The sequence below is a fragment of the Dendrobium catenatum genome, unplaced genomic scaffold (genome assembly GCF_001605985.2).
Source record: "Dendrobium catenatum unplaced genomic scaffold, ASM160598v2 original_scaffold_4309, whole genome shotgun sequence".
Taxonomy (NCBI): domain Eukaryota; kingdom Viridiplantae; phylum Streptophyta; class Magnoliopsida; order Asparagales; family Orchidaceae; genus Dendrobium; species Dendrobium catenatum.
In genome coordinates this window covers 319,684-344,623 of record NW_021322770.1, presented here as the reverse complement: position 1 = coordinate 344,623, position 24,940 = coordinate 319,684, and the positions used below count along the sequence as shown (strand labels likewise).

At 36.2% G+C, this 24,940-nt stretch overlaps 2 protein-coding genes across 3 annotated transcripts; one reads left to right on the top strand and one right to left on the bottom strand.

The window, feature by feature from the left end:
• The first annotated feature begins 89 nt into the window (after nt 1–89).
• Nucleotides 90–5,972, top strand: LOC110107322 (G-type lectin S-receptor-like serine/threonine-protein kinase At4g27290). Its single transcript, XM_028691534.1, has 8 exons — nt 90–931; nt 2,032–2,486; nt 3,426–3,575; nt 3,657–3,811; nt 3,896–4,106; nt 4,862–5,099; nt 5,314–5,464; nt 5,563–5,972. Exons 1-8 carry the CDS (start codon nt 90–92, stop codon nt 5,857–5,859), a joined length of 2,499 nt encoding a protein of 832 aa, XP_028547367.1. The 3' UTR covers nt 5,860–5,972.
• A 1,060-nt stretch (nt 5,973–7,032) lies between these two features.
• Nucleotides 7,033–21,754, bottom strand: LOC110107303 (nodulation protein H-like). Of its 2 annotated transcripts, none has more exons than XM_020837526.2 (6): nt 21,394–21,754; nt 20,249–20,484; nt 19,902–20,172; nt 8,009–8,188; nt 7,750–7,905; nt 7,033–7,504 (listed from the first exon to the last, which is right to left on the bottom strand). In XM_020837526.2, the coding sequence occupies exons 1-6, from the start codon at nt 21,421–21,423 to the stop codon at nt 7,331–7,333; spliced, it is 1,047 nt and encodes a 348-aa protein (XP_020693185.1). In that variant the 5' UTR covers nt 21,424–21,754; the 3' UTR covers nt 7,033–7,330. The 2 variants fall into 2 exon arrangements, with proteins under 2 accessions (XP_020693185.1, XP_020693186.1); XM_020837527.2 differs by having other exon boundaries at nt 19,902–20,160.
• Nucleotides 21,755–24,940: the final 3,186 nt, after the last annotated feature.

The window sequence follows — 24,940 nt, the reverse complement described above, 5'->3', positions numbered from 1 at the left end:
TAAAAACAAACGACTGCGGGTAATGCACGTAAACAAGCCCGCTACAAAACCAAAACCCCACGTTCTCCTTCCACCATTGATGACCAACCATGCCAAATCTCTCCACCTCCCAAATCCCACCACTCCTCCTCCTCCTTCTTCTACTACTCACCACTCCTTCCGCCTCCAACGCCGCCACCGACACTTCCGCGGCCGTCGACACCCTCACCCTCACCTCCCCCCTATACGACGGCCACACCCTCCTATCTCCTTCCAAAACCTTCGCCCTCGGCTTCTTCACTCCCACCAACTCCAACTCCGGTCGCCGCTACATCGGCATTTGGTACCACAACATCCCCAACCAAACCGTCGTATGGGTCGCCAATCGCCGAAACCCTCTCATCACCCCAAACGGAACCCTAAGCCTAACCCCAAATGGAACCCTTCTCATCTCCAGCGCAAACCCAAACTCCTCCATCTTCTGGTCATCCAAGCCCGGACGGGCTGCCATCGACCCTGTGGCCCGACTCCTCGACTCCGGCGACTTCATCGTCGAAGACAAAGACGGGTTCCTATGGCAGAGCTTCGATCACCCGACGGATAAGCTTCTTCCCGGTATGAAGCTGGGTTGGGATATCGCCAGTGGGATTAATAGAAATCTCACGGCGTGGGCGAGCCCGTATGATCCAACGCCGGGGAAGTATAGTTTGTTCATCGACCCGCGGGGCGACCCGCAGCTTGTTCTTGCCGATGTGGGTAATTGGGTTTGGCGTGGCGGGCCGTGGAATGGCCTTAGCTTTTCGGGCTGCCCGGCGGAGGCTTCGGCTGGTGCTACGCTGGGCTTTGGGCTTAGATTCGTTTGGAATAAGGCGGAGATGTCGTATATGTTCGACGTCGCCGATCGGCCTGCGCTCTCCTATGTTTACGCTGATAGCGCCGGCGTGGCGGCGCGGTATGTCTGGCTTGGCAATGAGACGCACATTGGGATCATTCATGAAATGATATATCATGTAAATATGAAATTACTCTTCACTTCAATTAAAAAGAATACCGTTATGAAGTATATAATATAATTTTGCATTTATGCAAGAATGATGAAAATGTAGTAACTAGACGGTCTTGGTAGAACGACGATCGGCTGACACATGTGGGGTGATGATAATCGAATAATAATGATTTGATGATAGCAATTGGATGATGTTGGTCAAGTGATGGAGAATGAATTATGATGATTGGGCAACGGTGGACAAATATCGACATTCAAGAGAGGGTTATTCAATTATTAAAGTATGACGATGTGATTAGACGGTGATGATGGGTTCAATGACTGTCAGCATCAATTTTTTGGTAGAATTTTAGAATTCTTTAGATCTCAACCCTCTATTAAAACTTATCCGTTTATAGTTTTTTTGAAGTGACATTTTAGTAAAGTTAAACAAATTTTCATAATGTTTCATATTAACCATTTGATCTTAGGCTGCTTAGTTAGCATTTAGGTGTATTCATGATCTCAGAATCAAGTGATCATCGTTGGCATATTGAATTTCTCTCATTGAGCTACTTGACTATAAATATGAAAATTTTGAATATTTTTTGTTTATTCATTAAATACTATGAAGTTTTCAACTTGCTTTTAAGTGCTTGATTTTAACTCATTTGTGCTCAAATGGAAGACACTCACTATGACTATAAATTATCCCCTTTTTCGTTCTTTTTTTTTTTTTTGGTTCGTATAATTCAGCCATTCGGGCAGATCAAAATCAAATCCCAGTTTGGAAGCATAAGGTGGAACATTAGAGGCCTTAAATTAAGATCAAAATATCAATACATAAATATCATAAATTTGAAAGTTTATAGATACAACTAATATATTAATAATTCTGACTCCTCTTTGGAGTTTTTCTTCTTCTTTTTTATAATCTCACTAACAGTTCTGCAAATTTTTCTGTGATCTTTTTTTTTTCTCTAAGCTAAATTCCAAACAAATTTATCTTCGAAATTCTTTTTAGCTTTAGAATTCACATCTTGAAATTCCTTCCTAATTTTAACAAGGTGGAACCTCTACTGGGAAGCTCCGCAGGACCCCTGCGACTACACCGGCGTCTGCGGCTCATACAGCATATGCAAGGCCAACAACACCCCGCTCTGCAGCTGCTTAACTGGTTTCACGCCGTCGGATCCGGCCAGCTGGGCTTTCAGAGACGGATCCAAAGGTTGCAAGCGAACCACGGGCTTGGATTGCACCAACGGCACTGATGGGTTTCTTGTGATTGACGGAGCGAAGCTGCCGGACACGGCGGAGGCGACGGTGAACATGAGCAAGGGACTGGATGAGTGCAGGCAATGGTGTTTGACGAAATGCTCCTGCGCGGCGTACGCGAGCGCGAGCGTCAGCGCTGGCGGGGTTGGGGTCGGATGCGTTATATGGAATGGGGAAGTAAGGGATCTCAGAGTGTTTGCGGAAGCTGGACAGAAGCTGTTTGTGAGGTTGGCTGCCGCTGATATGCGTAAGTTTTATCTATTTTTAATTTAATTATTTTAGTTGAAATACTCTGATTTAAATTTGATTAGAATGATTTTTTTATCTATTAAATATATTTTGAGATAAATATATTAATTAATCAATTAATTAGCCATATAATTTACTTATCTTAATATATATACAATGCTTAGAAAATTCATTTTTGATCAAATTTAGACTAGATAATATTACCCAAAATTGTTTATGTTCTGTGTTCATTTAGAAAAATGATAATAAATATTATGATAAAATTTAATCAGAATTTTTTCTTAATTATTAAATTTATTTTGAGATTAATTTAATATATAACTAATCAATCAAAATTTATATTATATTAATCTCAATATATATTTTAAGCTTTTAGAGTAAAACTTCATTTTCAAATAAAAGAAATATATTTTACTTGGCTCAATCATATATTTATTATTTACCATATAAATTTTTTTTGCATGCTCTCTTTTATTTAGTCAAATAAATGGAAAAAAATCATAATTAAAATTTTGATTAAAACAAATTTTAAAACACTTAAATATTCTTTAAAATTAGTGCAATACATTAATAATTAATATTACAAAAATCCTGAAGTAAATTTAAAGGCTGTCAGCTTCATCTTAATTTTTTTTAATATAGCACAGAATTATTTTAAAATGTATATTTAATTCTAACTATGCATAATAAAATGACAAAATCAAATAAATTTAGATATCTTAACGTACCTTTTAACTTCATGCAAACAAATGAAAAAGTTCATAAGTTATTAGGAATTTATTTCCTCTTTTTAGCTTCGTTTGGCAAAGCTTTCTTTCTGTTTCTTAAAGAGATTTTCTAGTACAAAAAGCAGTAAAAAAATCATCCCAAACAAGCCTTCAACACAAAATAGCATCCTATCCTAATTCCTAACACTTTCTTTTTTTCTATCTTCTAGCTATTACAGCAAATAAACGCTCTCCAATTAGTACCCTGACAATATTTGAGATAACGATCTGTTGTATCTCTGTTGCTGCGTTGAGCATCGCAGTGATGCTCTGTATTTGGAAATATAGGAGCAAAAGGAAACAAAGCACCTGCATATGTGGTAGCTTTCTATCTTTTGAAATTTGCGTGTGCTGTAATTTTGTTTATAGTCATAATTACCTATATAATCTTTTCACTGCAGCTCATTTAGATGACAGCGTCTACAAGAAAGTTAATACTGGAGAAACAGAAATAGCTGAGCTTTTTCTTTTTGAAATGGATATCATCAAAGCTGGAACCAACCATTTCTGCAACGAAAACAAGCTTGGAGAGGGTGGATTTGGTCCTGTTTATAAGGTAATTACAGTTTTTTTTTAGTTGAATGGAGTCCTGTTTATAGAGAACTACTTTGATTCATTGATGAATATGATATTTCTGTAGGGAAAACTTTGTGAAGGGCAGGAAATAGCAGTAAAAAGGCTTTCTAAGACATCAACACAAGGGATTAATGAGTTTAAGAATGAGGTGACTTTGATTGCAAAGCTTCAACATAGGAATCTGGTTCGCCTTCTAGGTTGTTGCATTGAAGGAGAGGAAAGGCTGATAGTATATGAGTACATGCCGAATAAAAGCTTGGATGTATTTCTATTTGGTTGGTAGTAAACCCCTCTTGCGTTAGATATATTAAAATCATCTACGGATTCGTCTGTTACAGTTTTCTTATTGCTTTATAAAATAGTTTTTTAGAACAAAGGTTTCGTGAACAAAAAATTTGTGCTAAAAAGTTACTTTAAAAATCAATAAGAAAGCTGTCACAAATGAAGCATAAATCTATTTTCAAATATCTTAAGCTTCATTTGGGACGGCTTTTTTACTGTTTCTTAAACCGACTTTTTTGTACAAAAAATTTAATTTTTATACTAAAAACTCATTTCAAGAAGCATTAAAAAGGCCGTCCCAAACGAAGCCTTAATCAATTGATTTTTTATCCATTTAGATTGGGTTTTGTTTACTAGTGGATAATTATATAGTTTTCCTTAAAGTTTAACTAATGAGTACAGCTCTTTTTCCCCTATAAAAGGATGTTATAGGCCAAGTGATGCTTGAATCTGAGTATCATTGGAATTTTTGCCCACTCTTTCAATTTTTCTTATTCTCTTTGCTAATTCCTAAAACCCTAATTATGAATCTCTTTTGTCCCCTCTCAATAACTCAGCTCATCCTTCACAATTCTCATGAAAATCAAGTGATTTAAAGTTCTGCTCTTTTATGCTTAGATTTTCTATCAAAACTTCGACTAATTTTACTGACAAATAGAATCTTCTTCAAATTGCATGCTATTTGATGCTTGTTAGTATCTTTCTTAATCCATGTCTTCCATCAAGTAATTCAATCTCTCTGATCCAGATAAACAGAGATGTGTTCTGCTGGACTGGCAAACTCGTTATCGCATAATCTTAGGCATTGCTCGTGGATTGCTCTATCTCCATGAAGATTCAAGGCTTACAATTATACACAGGGATCTCAAGGCTAGTAACATTCTTCTTGACAATGAGATGAATCCAAAAATCTCAGATTTTGGGATGGCAAGGATCTTTGGTGGACATGAGACAGCAGTAAATACGGCCAAAGTAGTTGGTACATAGTAAGTTAATTCTCTATGTTAATGAACTTTCGGCTTCGTTTGAGACGTCTTTCTTACCGCTTCTTAAATCAGCTTTTTAGTACATAAATAAAAAATTTTGTACTAGAAAGCTGCTTTAAGAAGCAACAAAAAAAATGTTTCAAATGAAACCTTGATCAAATAAAATATGCAAATATATCTATAAATTTTATGACTGATCAAATAAAATATGCAGCGGATACATGTCTCCTGAGTATGCAATGGATGGCATCTTCTCCGTTAAATCAGACGTGTTCAGCTTTGGAGTTTTGGTATTAGAAATCATAAGCGGGAGGAGAAACAGAGGGATATATACCATTGAGAAACATTCAAACCTTGTTGGGGAGGTATGAAAAACTATAGCCAAGAATTTACTTCACATACTCATTGCCTTTCCATATATTTTACTAGATTTGCCAGTTACAGCAGCCTAAGAAACTTTCAGGCATGGAGCTTATGGAATGAAGAGAAGGAGCTGGAACTCCTTGATGATTCCATTAGGCATTCAATCTCAATGATAGAGGTTTCCAAATGTGTAAAGTTGGCTCTCCTTTGTGTTCAGGAACAACCAGAAGATCGGCCATCAATGTCCTCTGTTGTTCTTTTGTTGTGCAGTGATATTGCTTTATTGCCAAATCCAATACAACCTTGTTTTTTAACACCTAGGAATTCGATTGGTGAACCGGGGAGAAAGGATTCAGGAACTTCAAGTGATATCACATGCAGTATTGAAGGCCGATGAGTACGAAGTAGAAACTATCCATTTTATTGTTGATAATTATTTTGTAACATAGGCGTATGAAATGTTGATGAATACTCTATTCTTGCAAAGTTGGTTCTCGATTTGTTTGTTTATCTCTTATGTTTTTGAAAGACGAGGAATAGAGACAAAACACTTGAAAGGGTAAATAAGAATTGAATGTGGTGAGAGTGAGATTATGGCTTTGCTTGGGACGGCTTTTTTATTGCTTTTTAAAATTTTGCATTAGAAAGTTGTTTTAAAAAGCAATAAGATAGCCATCCCAAACGAAGCCTATGTCTTGAAGCTCTATTGATGTTATGGGAGGGATTAGTGAAGAAACAACTAATAAGTAATAAGGATTCTAAAAAAAAGGTGTAAACGCAGTTGAAGAATATGAGCTTTAAGGAATGCTGGAAATCTGTGCATTATTCGAATGTGTACAGCGAGAACAGAAGATCAAATAAAAATCAAGAGAGAAATAGAACAAACCAAAGATAATGAGACTTTAAATTCAAAGAAAACCTAGGTGAAGTACAATTAGCAAACCAAATAACAAGTAACAAGAATGGAAATTGAAAAAAAGTCATAGCATTAATTCTAAAAAGTTGGTTAATCATAATAATTTGATAGAAGCAAACAACTGAATTTAATAACATCCAGTCCAGGCCCTGGTTTTAGAATCTGTTCAGATGATGCACATTACAAAATATAAGGATTTGTGTTGGGCATTTTCATTTTGAATATTAAAACACCCACACTAACTCTCTCTCTCTCTCCCTCTGTCTCTCTTTCTATCTCTCTCTCTCTAGTATATGACTAATTTAATCTCAGAGTCATATCGTTTGAATTTAAACCTTCAGCTATTCAAAATTGATCTAAAATGGTACCTTTAGGACTAAATTGGGATCAATTGTATATCATATTTACAGCAGAAGGAACTATTTTGGATCAATTTTATATAATGAGAGACTAAATTAAAACAATGTAATACTATGAGACTAAATTGACTACACACGAATAATCTGAAAACTATTTTGAAATTTTTCTGTATATATATACAGACAGGCATGCATGGGCAGAAAGAAATTCCGATTCTCTGAAAAAGAAAAGGAGTATTTGTAATTTGTTTATAATTTGTAATTACATTTGATTAGAACTCCTACAAATTCTAGAGAAACAAGTAATCATTTTTTTTATTAAATAAAAGAATGCTTAGCACATGGATAACAGAATAGCAACCTTGCTATTTGCTAGGTTGTGAAAAGCAGTTCTAAATATAAAAGCCTAACAAGGATAAAAGCCTTAAGAGAACTCTAAAAGAACCTTTCTGTTAGCAGTCAAAGACCCTTTGAAGTAGCCAAAATTTTCCTGCTTCTTCAGGAAAAAGGAGTCTGAATGAATCCGCTAGTATCAACAAAAGAACCAATGCTGTCAACAATATTTACAGCAGGCAAGATTGTGGTTAGCCACTCTATTTTCCATGGTCGGAATGCAAGAAACTTTCATACTCAGTTCCTTCAAGTGATTGGGAAACGACATCCCAGTTCTCAATCTGATCTGATAATGGTCTTGTATGGATTTTGACATGGCGGCTTTTAAGCTCTCTTTGTGGCATTCTTAGGAAGTCAAGAACGTCCACTAATTTCTACAGGGATTGAAAGACATATAATTTACATCTAGGATGGTAGAACATTGAACATATTGTTAATGCAACAGTTGAAAGAAATTCTCATGCAATATATGTAGATCACTAAGGCTTCGTTTGGGATGGCTTTCTAAAAAAGCTGTTCCAAACGAAGCCTAAAACACTAATCATCAGATAAAATACAATCTGCAATTTGAAATTTGTAAAACCATCAAAAGTAACTGAATAAATCATAGAAGACATACTGTTCGATTAAGAATGAGATCCTCATAGTATAAGATAATGTGCCTGGTGCCATTGAAATAGTGAAGAGCATCTGCACACCATTTACTAGTTTGTTTGAAATCTACAATGAGCTTATTCACATCAATCAAGGGCTTATATCTTGCAAGAATGTCAGCCTGCATTGCAAGATGAAGCAGATTTAGAAACACTCACATTACCGATAAGTTTATGTTTTGATATCTCAAAAGAAAAGCTCTAATACAGATGGAAGAACCAAACCTCGTGTCGTGAATGCACATGAGCTTTATGAGTTCCGTTCAATTGCTTTGCTTCTCGGTCATGAGAATTTGCTAGAATTGAGACCCACCGACGAAGAAGATTTCTTCTAAGAAGGAATATAGCAGAAACACCTCTATTTTGGAAATATTCAACTATGCCCTCATGGTTCCTCATCAGACCCTGTAGCATTCATAGCAATTGGATAAAAGAGGGTAAAGAATATACTAGATCAAATTTTAAGCATGGTATAAGATTAAAATCAGATAATGTCATTCAATCAACATGCCAGCAAGAACAATATTTCCGTTTTCATAAGTGCATCTAAATTTAATTATAACAAAATTATTGACGTTACTCTCAGCTAGCTTTCAAATTTGAAGTAATGGTATCTTACCAGTAAGGTTTCTGAAAGCAACTGCTCATTATAACTATCCAAGTTTAATCATTCCCAAATGGCCAATCCAACTTGATGACATAGACAAACTAGCTATACAGATTTTCTCCTTAGGGGCTGTTTGATTTGAAGTAAAGTGGATGTTAAGTAAATCATTTATATGAGTTTTGAAAACATTGATATTTAGTTGGATGAAAAAGAAAAAAAAAATGTACTGTAAGTTCATTTTTAAGATAAAGTAAACACGCCCAACTTTGAGCAAAAATTATTTTCACCGTAAGCAACCTCTCTTACTGTGAGCCACCCCCCACCCCCCGTCACCGAGTGTTGACCACTGCCACCAGTCACCGAGTGCTGACCACTGCCGCCAGGCACCACCGCCATCCTGTGCCGACCAGGACCACAACCTCAGTCGGCCATGAACACCACCCACCCACCAACAATGTCACCCACCGACGCCACCATCTTCGAACTTTACAGTACATTCATTTTACTTTAAACCAAATAAAAAAAATATTTACTTTCATTTATTTTAAACTCATCCAAACAACACCAAAATATCCATTTTACATTAAATTCCTTTTGCAGCCAACCAAACAACCCATTAAAACAAATTGATGGTGGACTTTATGGTTTAGGCTTCGTTTGGGATGGCTTTCTTACTGCTTCTTAAAGCAGCTTTTCAGTATAAAAATTAAAATTTTTATACTAAAAAGCTGGTTTTAGAAGCAGTAAGAAAACTGTCCCAAATGAAGCCTTAATCTGAATATAGATTTAAAGGAAGGATAGCATGCATATGAACAAATTTTGGCAGCATCTTGATGTTACATCTTATTAAATAAATGTGATGTGGTTGTGGACCTCACCTGCTCAGCAGAAGTCTTGGCTCTTGTTTTGTGGGTCCCAGGACCTCATTTCAGACCTATAGAAGGAGAAGGAATAAGGGGAGATCATTGCAGAAAATGTGAGGTGCATATATAATGGGGTTTTAAGGGGGAAAGTTTGTATAAGAGGGAATTATGTGAAGAAATTTCTGGAGTAGTTTTCTTGGCTGTTTTGGGTTCCTAGTTGCTGCTATGAATTGTGGGAGAGACAATTTACCTCTCGAATAGTGAATCAACTTGTATCTTATATTGTTTTGCATGGAGATTAGTAATTACAGCTCTTTGGTGTTATTTCTGGATTTATTTGGATTAAGCTTGCTATTTTTATATTGTTGTGTGTTGTTTTGGTCATCAAATCCTATCAAATTGGTATCATAGCCGAGTGAAGACGGAGAGGTGAAAATTTAAGGAGAGGGAATACCCCACCTTGAACCTCTACCGAAAAGGGGGATTGATAGGGAATATGGAGGTAGGAGGGAATGAGAAGAAGAGAACAAGCTGGATGAATTTGAAGGAAGAGGTGGAAACGACAGGAGAAGGGAGGAGAGAGAACCGTGGAGAGACCCCAATTGCTCTTTTCATAGGAGGCATGGGGGTGGAAGGGAAAATTGGGGCGGAGGAGATCCAAATGTCAGGAAGCTGAAAATGTTGGTGTTTGAAGGCAAGGATACGCATAGGTAGATCTATAGAGTGGAGATATATTTTACGGTGAACGGTAGGGATACAAACGAATCGAGCTGAACCGAGCTTCAGCATGTTCAAGTTTGAGCTCGTTTGTCAAGACCCTGTTCAAGCTTGGCTCGATAAGATTCAAGTTTTTCTAACCTATGTTCGAGCTCAAGCTCGTTTAGAAAAGGCCTGTTCGAGCTCAGCTCGTGGTCATGTTCGAGCTTGGTTCAATTTAGGCTTGTCGAGCCGCTCGTTTAGCTAATTAACGAGCCCGTTTAACAAAATAAAATTTTTAATTAAACAACTAGCGGTCTATTGAGTTGCTCATTTAGCCGGCTTGCTCTCTCGCTAAAGACAACCAGCTGCCAGCCTAGCAATAATTGCTTATATGTTTTAAATTTTATAGAGCAAAATCTAAGAAGCTCAATGCCGATGTTGGACTAAACCACGGAGGGGAGAGAAAAGAAGAGGCGCTGACTGAGGTGGCCACGGGAAATGTTAAACTGTATAGCGTGAAGCAGGAAAATAGGGGAAATCAAGTATTTATTTAATTTTTTCTTGGTATTGCCAATGCCGAGAATCCAAAAAATGGAAGAGAGGCTGAGCGAGCATCCAAAAATAATATTATTATCATGCTAGTATTTATTTAAAAATACTAACTATAGTTACTACTAATAATATATATTTTTACTAATAATAATAATAATATCATTGTTAATATTTATTTAAAAATAAATTATTAAATTAGTTAAATTAATTTAACAATATTTATTTTTAAAACTATTTATTTATTTCAAGCTAATTCGAGCCGAACACAAGCCTTAATCGAACTCTAATCAAACTTCTTAACGAGCTTGTTCACGAGCTTTAATCGATACTGTTCATAAATATAAACGACCCGAACGACAAGCTATTCAAGCTCAATTATTTAACTATCAAATATTAATCCAAAGTGTTCAAACTCATTCACTTAGCTTATCAAATGAACATGAACAAGCTCTTATCAAGCTGAGCCACGAGCAGCTCGTCGAATACTTGGTTCACTTACAACCCTAGTGAATGAGTTGGCGGAAGGGGAGAGGCTTATGGTAGTGACTCTATGTCTCGAGGAGAAGGCACTGACATGGTACTAATGGAGGGGAATGAGATACCCGATCCGTTCGTGGGAAGATTTCAAAGATTGTTTATTGTAGCACTTTTGAACCAAGCAGGAGGGGGACTATTATGAGCAGTTCTTTGCTTTGATACAGGTAGGAACAATGATGGAGTACCGGGAGAAATTTAAGCTTCTGTCAGGATGTTTAGGGAGACTACCGAAGACAGTGTTAGAAAGCAATTTCATGAAGGGGATCAAACCATAGCTGAGAGCCGTTGTGCGTGTGGCAAGACTCCGTGACTTAGGAGAGGATATGGAGTTAGCTCAATTGATACAAGACAAGAACTCGCTTGAGAGGTGGTAACAAAGGGGGGAATTTAGAGGTTCTTACCACACGACGACCACCTTCCTTACACCTAGAGTGTCGACTGTATCAGGTCAAAGGGAAGCTCCAAAGGAGAAAGGTTTGGAGCTCGACAGGGAGGGAAATTTAAACAACTAACTAATACGGAGCTGCATAACAAACAGGCTAAGGGGCTATGTTTTATGTGCGACGAGAAGTTTACATCGGGCCATAGGTATAAAAATCACACCTTGCAAGTCCTTTTTGTTTGTGATGAGGAAGAGACGGACGCAACGGAGGCAGAAGGAGAAGTGGTGGAGAAAGAGGAGCACTTACACTTGGAGGTAGCAGAGGTTTTGTTGAATTCTATAGTGGGATTCACCCTGAATCACACTATGAAGATGAGGGAACATATAGGTGGGAAAGTGGTGGTTATTTTGATGGATAGTTGGACTACCCACAATTTCAGATCGAATCATGTCATTGACAAGCTGGGGCTGAAGCTAGTAGACACGGGATACTTTAGGGTGATGATGGACACAATGAAGGTAGAGAAGAGCAGGGGAGTCTGTCAAGGATTGGTGGTGAAGTTATAAGGGATTTGCATCATGGAGGATTTTCTTCCACTGGAGTTAGTTGGGAAGTACAAATTTGATCTTGGGTATGAAGTGGCTACAAACCTTGGGGGAGACCAAGGTTGGCTGGAAGGCCTTATCTCTGGAGATCTAGGTGGAGGGGAGAAAGGTGGTGATTAAGGGTTATCCAAAGAAATGATTTCCCTGAAAAAACCATGGTGCGTGTCATACAGGGTGAAGGAGTGGGGTTCTTGGTGGAGATCCAAAACTTGGAGGGAGGAGACACCAGAGAGATAGATGTCATTCCAAAAGTAATTCCGCGACTTCTCCACCAATTCAGTGAGGTATCCAACCTCCCCGAGGATTGCCTCCTTTACAGGAGCACGAGCACGCTATTATTCTGAAGAAAGGAGTCTCTCCCATTAGTGTCCAACCATATCGCCACCCATAAGTCCAGAAGGATGAGATAGAGAGGTTGATTCGAGAGATGCTTGAAGCTGAGATCATCAAGCCCAATGTTGAGTCCTTTCTCTAGTCCTGTGTTACTGGTGAAGAAGAAGGATGGTAGTTGGAGATTCTATGTAGATTATCGTGCCTTGAACAAAGAGACTATTACGGACAAGTTTCCCATACAAATCATTGATGAGCTGCTAGATACGTTGTATGGCTTGGTGATGTTCTCAAAGATCGATTTGAAGTCCGGGTATCACCAGATCAAGATGCAACCAGAGGACACTCACAAGTCGGTTTTCAGAACTCATGAGGGATACTATGAGTTCTTGGTGATGCCTTTTGGCCTCTCACTAATGCCCCTGCCACTTTCCAATCAGTCTTGAATAATGTGTTGAAGCCTTATCTTCATAGGTTTGCTCTAGTTTTCTTTGATGACATCCTTATCTATAGCAAGTCAAAGAGGAGCACTTAAGGATTGTGTTGGGAACCTTGAAGAAGTGCTCTTTTGCGCAGCAAAAGGGTGGAGTACTTGAGACATATAGTGTCTCAAGTTGGGGTGTCAGCGGATCCAACCAAGATAGAGGCAATGGTGGAGTGCCTAGCGCCTTAAACCCTGAAGAGGCTAAGGGGATTATTGGGACTCACAGGATATTACAAGAGGTTTGTGAAGGGATACACCTCTATAGCCCGGACGTTGAAAGAGCAGCTGAATAAGGATCATTTTAAATGGGGGCATGTAGCCACTCAGGCATTCGAGCAGCTGAAGAAAACCATGACTAGTGTTCCTATATTAGCACTACCAAATTTCAACCAACCATTTATGGTGGATATTGATGCATTAAGTTGTGGGTTGGGAGCAATTCTCAAGCAAGGACAGAGGCCCGTAGCTTATTTCAGCCAAGTGTTGATGGTTAGGGCCAGACTGAAATCAGACTATGAAAGGGAACTAATGGCGTTAGTGTTAGCTGGCGACCTTATTTATTGGAGAGGCACTTCATAGTCAAGACCGATCAAAGGAGTTTGAAGTTCCTTTTGGGTTAGAGGATGGTGACAGAGGAGCATTAGCGATGGCTTTCAAGTTGTTAGGTATGATTTTGAGATCCAATACAAGACCGAGTTGGAAATAAAGATGCAGATACTCTCTCCAGATGAAGTGAAGACCCCCAAGCTATGGCTCTATCGGTTCCCATGGTAGTGGATTGGGAGGTCTTGGAGCAAGAGAGCAAGTATGATGAAGAGCTGAGTAAAATCACAGGAAAATTACTGCAGAACATGAATATTTATCCTGGTTACTCCTTTGTGGGGTCAAAAGCTACTATATCAGGGACGGTTTGAGCTTCCGAGGAAATCGCAACACATCCCTCACTTGTTGCAGGAGTTTCATGGCACAACTATTGGGAGACATTTAAGAATCCAAAAGAAATACCATCGATTGGCAGTGAAGTTGTATTGGTTGGGCATGCAAAAGGATGTGGAGAGATGGTGGCCAGTTGTGATGTATGTCAGAGACACAAATACCAAACTATGGCTCCAGGTGGTCTTTTACAGCCTTTAGCTTTAAGCGAGGTGTGGGAAAATGTGACTATGAACTTCATTGAGGGATTGCGTGAGTTAGAAGGATTCATTGTGAATCTAGTGGTGGTGGACAGATTGAGCAAATACACTCATTTCATTCCCCTACGCCACCCATACACCCCGGTGTCAGTGGCAATCGCTTTCAATAGAAAGATGATCTGTTTGCATGGCATATCCGAGTCCATAGTGTCTAATCGGGACAGGGTCTGTCTGAGCCATTTCTGGAGGGAACTATTCAAGATGCAAGGGACTATTTGGAAGCGGAGTATTGATTATCACCCCTAAACAAATGGATAAACGGAGGCGGTGAATCGCAATGTGAAGACTTATCTTCGTTTCTTTGCTAAGATACACCAACGATGTGATCCAAATGATTAGCCTAGGGAGAGTATGGGTATAACACTTCATATCATACAGTATGCCAGACAACACCATTTAAAATTCTGAGGGATCTACCTCATTTACTACATTATGGGCATGGCAACACACATGTGTCGTCAGTGGAGCAGTACTTGGGAGAAAGGGATCACATCTATTGCGAGTATAATAAATTATAAAGAAGCAGGCAAATGAACACAAAAGGGATGTGCAGTTTGAGATTGGTGATAAAGTTTATCTGAAGATTCGACCGTAAAAACAAAGGACTCTAGCTCGACGAAGGAATGAGAAGCTATCCCCCCAACATTTTGGGCCCTAAAGGTCGTGGAGCACATTGGTGCGGTCGCCTATCGCCTACAATTGCCACCAACTTCAGCGATCATCTAGTATTTCATGTGTCGCAACTGAGACAAGCCATTGGAGATCCTACACCCTCTCCCGCACTACCAGCTACAATATCAGAAGATATGGAGGAAATATTAGAACCCCTGAAGGTGCAAGGGGTGCGCCAAGGAAACAAGGGGATCAAGGAAGTGCTGATCAAGTGGAAGAATCTACCTGAGTATGAAGAGATATGGGAAGCCTACAGTACTATCCAGAGGCAGTTCCCTAATTTCCACCTTGAGGACAAGATGACTTTTTGGGAGGAGAGTATTGATGTAACTGTGAACCCCACCTGCTTAGCAGAATTCCAAGAGCCAAAAAGGCTCTTGTTTTGTAGGTCCCAACACCCATTTCATACCTACAAGAGGAGAAGGAATAAGGGAAGATCAATGGAGAAATGTGAGGTGCATTTATGATGGGATTAGGACTGATTCTAAGGGGGAAAGTTTGTATGATGGGAGGGGGGGGGATTATGTGAAGAAATTTCTGGAGTAGCTTTCTTAGCTGTTTTGCATTCCTAATTGCTGCTAGGAATTGTGGGAGAGACAATCCACTTCTCGAATAGTGAATCAACTTTTATCTTTTATTTCTTTGCTTGGAGATTAATAATTACAGCCCCTTGTTATTATTTCTTGATTTATTTAGAGTACGTTCGCTGTTTTTTTGAATAAATATTAACTTGATGGCAAAGTGAAAAAGGAATTTACGACATAGTCAGATCATAAACAATAGCATGCATATGAACAAATGTTGGCAGCAACCTGGTGATACATTTTATTGAATAAATACCATCTGATAGACAATCACCTTTCACAGAAAGTAAGTTTTGGTAATAAAGTTGGTATACGCATAGGCTGTGATTGGGTGCCAAGATTTGAGAGAAAGGAAATGTAAAAAAAGGATTGAAAAGCTTAAATTAATGTATGTTGATCCAAAATCAACGAATAAATTATTGGGATTCCATTTCATTTCATTTCTTCCTTTTACCATGGTGAATATATTGGACTATATCTAAGATAAAAAGGGTAAAATTACCCTTTTTCGATTCAATTCTTGAAGAGCAAAACAGGGATAAAACCTGAAACCTACCATATTGAATAAGGTACAAAATTTTACTAGAGTTTCCTCTTTAAATTCAATTTTAGCCTAATCACGTTCTTTCTTATAATCATAATCAATCATGGTTGTTAATGCAAACGCAATACTATATTTCTCTTGGGATACATTGACATGTTGATTCAGAATTGACTCAACCATGCACACAAAGAGATGAAAATAAAAAATGTTCATAAAAGACTTAAGATGGAATTATCAAATATCAAGATGTAGGCATTAAAACGTATGAAACCTAAAATAAGAATTGAAAAGAGCTAAATTCCTGCCTATACTAGACTTACAGTTAGGGCATGTACTGCAGATGGCAAAGATGCACAAAAAGACAGGTAAATAGAATGAATAAAAAAGAATTAGGTAAAAATACTCGCAAATAGTATACTTAACGGCATATGTAACACTCAATAATTTATAAAAATAACTCCTTACTGGTTAAGCATTACAAAGAAGTGTCTACTTAAATGAAAAAAAAAAAAAAAAACTATAATGAACATATGTAAGGTTTTGGTCAAAATTTTCAAAACATAAATTGCTTGGTTTTTCAATCAAAGCACACCTCTGGCTAACTCATTTACATTAGACTAAACATTTTGACTAAAGAATTTCTACTCCTCCCAAGTTGTAAATAGGCAGGCAGATAGTACATGCACCAACGCATTGAATTTTAATTCTTTGCTATCATTCATTGATCTACATATTTTAAGACTTTTAGGCACCTTAAATGAAAAAATTATTATGCCGGTGGCCGAATGTAACTCTACATGTAGACTATGATGCACCGATATGGACACGGCGACACGGACACGACACGGGACACGGCAATTTTAAAAAATATAGGACACGGGTGCGGCGTGGACACGGCATAATAATTTTTTAATATAATATATAAAAATTAAAGTGACATTATTGTAAAAATGTCAAGCAATAATAAATCAATTTCATGATAATTGATAACTTGTTTAGCTTATAACATAAAGATGTTTAGTACAAAATGTCTAGTACAAACACAAAAATATAAGCAAAAAACCATTTAATACAACATAAAGGTCTACTCAATAGAGGGAATGATAAAATTAGATTCAGATGTTGGTCTTTGGCCTTCAATATCATCATCATTGAATATCATTGCTTCCAACTCTGGTTCATCTAGAGAAAGATTTGCAACCTCCAATAATCCCATATCATCAAGGCACTCGAACTCATCTCCAGCAACATCCCACATCTTGTTATCACCTGTCATATAAAGTGGGGTTTTTCTTGATAGAAGACGAAGATTTGTATGCACATAAACTAAATTTTCAGCACGTTGTGGAGTTATTTTATTCCTCTTCATTGAATGAATAAATGAGTATGTGCTCCAATTTCTCTCACAACATGAAGAGGATGATACTTGACCAAGAAGTTTTATTGCTATTGTTTGAAGAAGCGGTGCTGAAGCTCCATGAATCAACCACCACATTTTTGGATCCATCCTTCATCTATCAACCAAAGATTCTTGATCACCAAAATCCTCTAAATATCCAAAGAACTTTGCAAGTTATATATTAATTTTTCTTCTCTCCTCATCATTTAAATCCACTTACAGGTCTTGGCTCTCTTGCGTGCAGAAGGTGCTCTGTTTGGCCTTGATTGCGAACTTTGCCTCGAATGACAGCAGAAATAATGCAAGAACGAAGGAATGAGAAAGACGAGCTCTGCTTGGCCGAGCAGAAATGACGAAGGAACGGGAGGCAAAGGCAGTGGGCTCCGTTTGGCGTCGACTGCGAGCTCTCCCGGTCTGCCCTAGAAGATTTCTTTCGTGGATCGAAAAAATAGGGCTTCTCGTTCGCGGAAAAGGCTAAATAGAACAGACGATTTTATCATTTAATAACCGGATACGCGTGTTCGACACGCGTGTCCGATTTAATTTTTAATGTTTTAAATTCCGACACTCCAATGCCGTGTCGGACACGTGTCCATGCCGTGTCCGACGTGTGTCCGTGTCCGACACTGCATACCCTCTTTAAGAGGCGTGTCGGTGCATCATAGCATGCAGAGTTCAATAGTGGGCTGACATGGGCAAAAGAATTAATATCCTTTTATTTTTTACTTGAACCCAAACCCAACCCGAGAAACCGAACAAATTGGCAAGACTTTTATGTTCAATCATTCATAATAGATGAGTAAGGATTTTAAAGTAGACTTTTCATATCCCGTATCCTAGTTATGCTGTGAAGAAATTTACATCCTTCCAATGCCCTTGTGAGTACATCATAGTAGCCACTTCCATCGCCATTTGAAACTTTGTCCAACAGCTCAGTTTGCAGTGTCATCTGCTTATTTCTAATGCAACTCCAGCATCACTTGCTGACTTGTAGTCGAGCCAAATAGTTCAAGCTAGTTGAACTGTATGGTTTCAAGTAATATCTTTCTTGAAAGAATATCTACATGATTGATGTTTTAGGTTTAACTTGAACAAAAAAAAAAAATTTATGTGTAATAGTATATTTGAAGCACTTATGTTTTATATCAATACATATGTGAACTATTTAGACATTTTATTAACAAATACATAATATAGCTTATTATTGTGGAAAAATTGTCATCATCTCCATATACTATATTATTGAATAATTTTTATTATTCGAAATAAAAGGTTAGCTATTTGTGCTAAATGAATGTATCTCATTATGTACTCATGATTTATATGAGAAATTAGAAATGATAGTGGATTAAATAGCAAGGTGCTTCACAACAACATTAATGACCCCACATGCGAAAATATATATATATATATATATCCAATATTGTCATCCATAATTCATATTATTATTTGAAAAAGCCAACTAAATGATTCAATGGTTTCTACAAATAAAAATTCCACACTGAAAAGAACATTTTACCAGTGAATTTTAACACCAAGAAGTGGAGCACACACAAAATTTTATTTATCAAGTCTATTGCTTATATTAAAAAAGTGACATCTCCAAAGAAATCATAATAGCTCTCTCTTCATGCTATCAATCCTAAAAAAAATCATCAACCTATCAAATTCATCAATCTGAATATCTCATACAAAAATGTTAGCATGTGCTTGTCTTTCTTTAAAAAATTATCTCAAAAAACTAGTATAATTATTCTCTATTCTAACCCTTTTCTCCTTTTGATAAAATTATATGTATCTCCCTTCAAAAATCCAACATTTTCTGTTCCACCAACTGCTTCAGCAAGCTAAAAGAATGCATTAATGGTTCTAATTCCAGCTTCTGTAATTGTCTTCAACACAACAGCATTTTCAAAAGTGATTGCCTTATGAGATCTTAGAAGGTGTTAGCCTTTTAACTTTGCTAGGGCATGATTATAGCTTTGGAAAATTTTAAAAAAATTTCCATTATCATCCTCATCTACATTAAAAAGTTAATATGGATGCATGAAAAAACTAGGGAAGATAAATTAAAGAATGATTATATTAAAAGAATAATTTGAGTGATATCTATTATCTATTAAAGATAAGTTAATGAAAAATAAACTTAAATGGCCTTGATATGTACAACAAATGGTAAATAATATGCTCATTAAATGAGTGGGCAAAAGTAGTTTAAGATGATTAGAAAGAAGAGGTAAACTTAAACTTACATGGATAGAATTTATTTAAATTGATTTCTAAATAACAGGTTTAACCCTTTAGATAACACTCAACAAGAATAAATGAATAACAAAATTATAGAGTCAACCCTAAATAGTTGGGATATATATATATATATATATATTTGTGAAAAGAAGTGAGCAACGCATGCTCAACAAATTCAAGGCTTCAAGTTCACAAATCAATAAAGAAATGTCCTTAGTCAGAAATATAATATATATTCAGCTGAAAGGTCATTTTCCTGGCAAAACTCAAAATAATAGTTAAGATTGTTTGCACATCTCAGAGCTTGAAATCATAAGATAATTCACCAAAATAATTTCAAATGGACATGGGCAGCAACTTTTTAAATCAGAAACAAAATAAGACAAAATTGCATATTATCAATTTTTTTAAGTAAATACCTGATTAAGCATCCATTTCAAGCCAACAGCACCAGTGCATTCATTCTTAGAGGAACTGCTATACCAATCCAAGTTGTATACCTTATCTAAGGTGGCTGTGATAGTAGAAATGTTGCTTCGCCTTTCTTTTACAGAAAATATCTCACCATTTGAGCTGATATTGATGTGGCTATTTAACAATGTCTCAAACCAACCACTACCAGACCTTTGCATTGATAATATAGCAAAATACCGAACTGGGGTACATGCACACTCATCTCTGCCAATTAAGCTAGAAAAAATGTTAACAAATGGGTACTGATTTCAACAAAATAAAATACAAACCAGCAGAAAAACATCCTAGCTACCTGTTATACGTGGTCGGTTCTGGGTAGTGAATGTAATGTAGTTCAGATGCAGGAATGTCAGGGCGCCGACAAGGTTCATTCATAATTTCAACCCTCATCACATTGGGACTGATCAAGAACCCGTTTTGCTTTAAACATATTGAGCATATGTAAATACTGCTAATCATTACCAAAGTTAAAACAACAGTCCTCAACAAAACTGGATATTTCTTGTGAGGTTTTGTCCCAAAAGCATCCTGCAAGTGATGTTTAAAAGAAAAATCAAGCCAATTGGGTTCAAACATCTAACTTCTTAATTTGGCGATGATGGCCCCCGACTTAGGGCATCTCCAACCGAAAATTCCATTTTTCACTCCAAAATGCAGTGAAACTCGTGATTCATCTTCAATCGAACTCCATTTTGTGTGCTTCTGCGAAGGTAACCGTTTTTCTCCTCTTTCGCCCGTTTCTTTGGCAAATCCAGCTGAGACAGAAAAATTGAGTAGGTGAACAGTGCTATTGGCGTCGTACTATTCACCCGCAAGCAAATAGCGAAAGATTTGACGTTCGGCTGGAGCGATTGAACAACGATATAGGCATGTTTGGCGTTCGGTTGAAGATGCCCTTAGTAAATGATATTTTTTCCCCCATTTGGATTTAGCAAGAGTCCTAGAGTATGGCAATGAACTAGGTCTTGCCGTGAATAAAGTGCTTAAGCGAGTTTAAAAAATCATGAAGAAATTTTGTGTTGAAAATAATCAGGACAAAGAATACAAAAAATAGCTGGTTAAGCTCAATGAACCTTGGTTAAACGGGATGAAACTATAGGAAATTGTAGCCATTTAGGAACAGAGAAACATGAAATGAAAAAAAAAAAAAAACTACTAAATTCTCAAAAAAAATGAAAATGATAATACATGGAAATCCTACATGCAGAAGCAAACCAAAAACGACCAAATGTAGATTTAAAAACCATTCGGAAACCAGAAGATCATGCCCATCGTCATCAAAACCTAGAATGAACAAATCGTCCCAACTTCCCTTCTGATACAAAATGTAGAGCTTGTATTTGTTTAAAAAACAAGAAAAACAACCTAAACAGGGAAAAAATTTAAAAAAAAAAAAATCCAAGCAAATAAAATAAAATTATAAAAAGAAACCATCACCTTGTTGACCAAAGAGCAATCCTCCACCATCTTCCCTATCTGTCCTCCCACTTTCTTCCCGGTTTGCAGAAATGCATCAGAAGATCCTTCTCCTCTCTTCCTTTATATCAAAACAGCTTAGCGTCCCGTCTTCCTCTCCAACAATCAAACCTCACCGGGTAAATCGGATATTCATCGCGCCAAAAACCCTTCTTTGATCTTCATTGTTGTTCTTCCATACAAAAGCCGTTCCTTTACCCTCTCCCTGACCTCTCCTTCTTCTTCCTCCCGCCGTTTCTTTCCCGAACGACTGCAAGAACTTGCCCTCCTACGTCTGATTCTAGGGACGAAAAGCGGCCGGTGCGCGCATTACCTGCGAAAATGTTAAGTTTGTTACTACTTATCGGCAGTATTATTATAGTTAATTATATAGTCGTTGATTTAGTTTTCTTCATAGTAACCTGTTTTCAAATACTAAACTAAGTGAAATTTTGCTAGTTTATTAAGGCTATGAAGATCCAATTAAATCGATTAAATTTTGAATTTTCTATAAAATCAATTCAATCCAATTTAAAATTTGATTTATAAATCATTAGAAATAATTCATAAAAATCAATTGCTTCTAAAATATCTTTCAATAATGAGATATTATGATCAAAAAATGATTAGGATGAGGCTCAAAGCCTTTAGATCTACTTAATATTAAATTTATATTGCACTCGTTTTAAAGCATATGTAAAACTTTTGTGGTCTATCATAAACAGATTTTGGCCATCGTATTCTTATAAAAATTCTTTTTTAAAATAAATTTCATTTCAGTTGCATCGACAAAAATAACATTTAGGATAGCATGATAAAATTAGTCTGATTTTGGTACCATATTGAGCCTTGGGACATTTTGACTCTCAGATGAGGGCATAAACAACAATGAGTTGGTGATCGATGGGCTAACATTATAATCTTCTTAAGTGGGTATTTGCTAACATGCAAGGATGTTCAAGATGTGATATTTACTATCCATCCTTTTTTTAAGTGGTCACTATGTCAATTGCACGTGACCAACTATCTATAGCCCCAAGTGTCATTGGAATTTACTCATGTATGCAAGCTTGAATAGGATCAATCTTGCATTAATTGAACACATCAAATTTTAAATTAATCATGTTGCCTGATCTAGATCATACTATATGATTCATTTTCTTATATAATTTAATGAGCACAATAGTTTGCATGAATTGACCTTCGGACCATAAATTAAAATATTCCTATTATACAATCATCATCAAATAATATGATCATGATCAATTGATCATAAAGTACAATCAGACATCCCAAAGGATTATGGAAGAAGTCACTAATTTCACACCTTGAAGTGGGCATTGCTACCCAATAGATTTAATTGTAAAAATTGAAGTTTTTTAATGTGCAAATTGAATATTAGAAATAATTCAAAGAATTTTTCTCATGCTACACAACTAATATTAAGCCATGTATACAAATAGCATATAAGATAAAAAATTAAATTCAAATGGCTATGTTCAATCTACTTAAAAAAAAAATCAAAATCAGAAATTTATTTGTCATGTATATTTTGTTTGATCTTACTTATCATTTATGTGTAAAATGTAGACACATTTTCATATATCTAGTGCTATATGTAGACATGGCTTAATAATACTTATCACTTATGAATATCATCTAGTAAGAAAACTTTATTTATAGACATTCGTGGACTAATTAGTCTTTTTAGGCTTTGTTTGGGATAGCTTTAGACAACTGATTTTTTCCTGCTTTTAAGAGATTTTTATACTAAAAATCAGCTTTACAAAGTAATAAGAAAACCATCCCAAATAAAATCTTAGTCATATATTTTTATAGTGTTAATGATTGTACTATATTTACATAGGTTATATTTCTGACACATAAGAACGATTTATCTAATGAATTAAATTTTGTGCAATATGGATTCAAAAAAATGAGTATGTGTTATCTTATTTCAAAAATTCATTATGATTATGATAGTAAAAAAGTGCTTGTTAGAACATTATACCATACATTAGTCATTTCTAGGGCTTCAAACGAACCGAGCCGAGCCGAGTATGTGAGTGTTCATGTTTGTGTTCATTTAATATCAGCTTCATGTTTGTTCGAGCTTTTATTGTTTGTGTTCATGTTTGGTTCATTTAAATTAATGAGTGTTCATGTTCGGTTTATGTTCAGTTCATGTTCGTTCATTTAATGCTTATCGAGCATGTTCGCGAACATATTTAACGAATTTTTTTTAACTATCAAACAAATACGTTCATGAACATATCTATGAACAAACACATTTATAATAAAAGCAATTGTCTATGTAACAAAGACAATGATTATTTATATTTCTTAATTTTATAATCAAATATTAATTATTTTTATCTAGCTTATTCACGAGCTCAAAATCGAACACGAATTAAGCTTTTATCGAGCTTCTTATCGAGGTTAATGTCGAGCTTGTTCACGAACTTCAAATGATGTTGTTCGCGAACATAAATGAGCCGAACGCATTAGTGTTCAAGTTTGTTTATTTAAGAATCGAGTATTTAAAATATTGTTCAAGTTTGTTTGTTTAGCTAATTAAACGATCACAAACGAGCTTTAATCGAACCGAACGACGAGTAGCTCGTCGAACGTTTGGTTCGCTTGCAGCCCTAAATAAAGGGATAACTCTCCTCCTCTTCGATTTTTAAAAACACAATTTTTTTTTAATTTTTAAATATCATAATACCTATTTAAATTGATTTTTTTCATTAAATGCTGGCTGCCAGTTTTGCTTATGTCAAAATTTTTTGGATTAGGCTTGAATTGATCAATGAAATCATGTAAAAATAGACCTCTCTTACGGTCATTCTAATAATCCAATGGTGTGAATAAGCTCCGAGGCTGCTTAAATTAATTCCTTTTTATATGGCTTTAAGCTTCTGAAATTAATTAAGGTGGTGTGAACAATATTATTGGATCATAATATACAGAAATTATTATTTATAGTGTCCAAAGTTTATTAAATTTAGCAAAGCCATAATGACCAATAGAGTATTATTCTTTATTGATCAATATTTCATTTGGAATCCTCTATATCTAGAGCTAAGGATTAAGGAGAGAGAAAACTCTGCAAGAGTCTGCTCTTTTAATCTTGCTGTACTTATCCCAAGTTAATTTATATTAGTAGACTTCATCATAATGGATTTTTTTTTTTATTTTATTTCGCTTACTATGCTTTGGAATATATTATTTGTATTGAAAATTTGTAGAACTAAATTCAGATTTTTTTTTTATTTTTTATTTCAATGAACTTTCGATCAAATACAATGTCTTGATAAGATGAACTGAGTAACACTAAAAGTGATTCGATCTGAGTACATAACTAGATTAGGTTTTTGTTATTCATTCCTAAATATATATAATTTATTCTTGCTTGGTAAACATTTTTGTTCAATGAATCTTCTTCTCCCACACTTTTTCCTAAGGGTATCAATTTCAGGTCATGAGTCGGGTTCGGGTCGAACCTCAAATGGAACAGCACTATTTGGGT

Excerpts from the sequence above, each read along its gene's own strand:
- LOC110107322 (XM_028691534.1), top strand. The coding sequence starts at position 90 with ATGCCAAATCTCTCCACCTCCCAAATCCCACCACTCCTCCTCCTCCTT. Across the intron at positions 3,576-3,656 it reads ACAAAGCACCTGCATATGTG|CTCATTTAGATGACAGCGTC; the intron begins GTAGCTTTCTAT and ends TTTTCACTGCAG. Across the intron at positions 4,107-4,861 it reads CTTGGATGTATTTCTATTTG|ATAAACAGAGATGTGTTCTG; the intron begins GTTGGTAGTAAA and ends TCTCTGATCCAG.
- LOC110107303 (XM_020837526.2), bottom strand. The coding sequence starts at position 21,423 with ATGGTGGAGGATTGCTCTTTGGTCAACAAG. Across the intron at positions 20,485-21,393 it reads ATTGCTCTTTGGTCAACAAG|GATGCTTTTGGGACAAAACC; the intron begins GTGATGGTTTCT and ends CATCACTTGCAG. Across the intron at positions 8,189-19,901 it reads TGAAATGGATGCTTAATCAG|GGTCTGATGAGGAACCATGA; the intron begins GTATTTACTTAA and ends TGAATGCTACAG.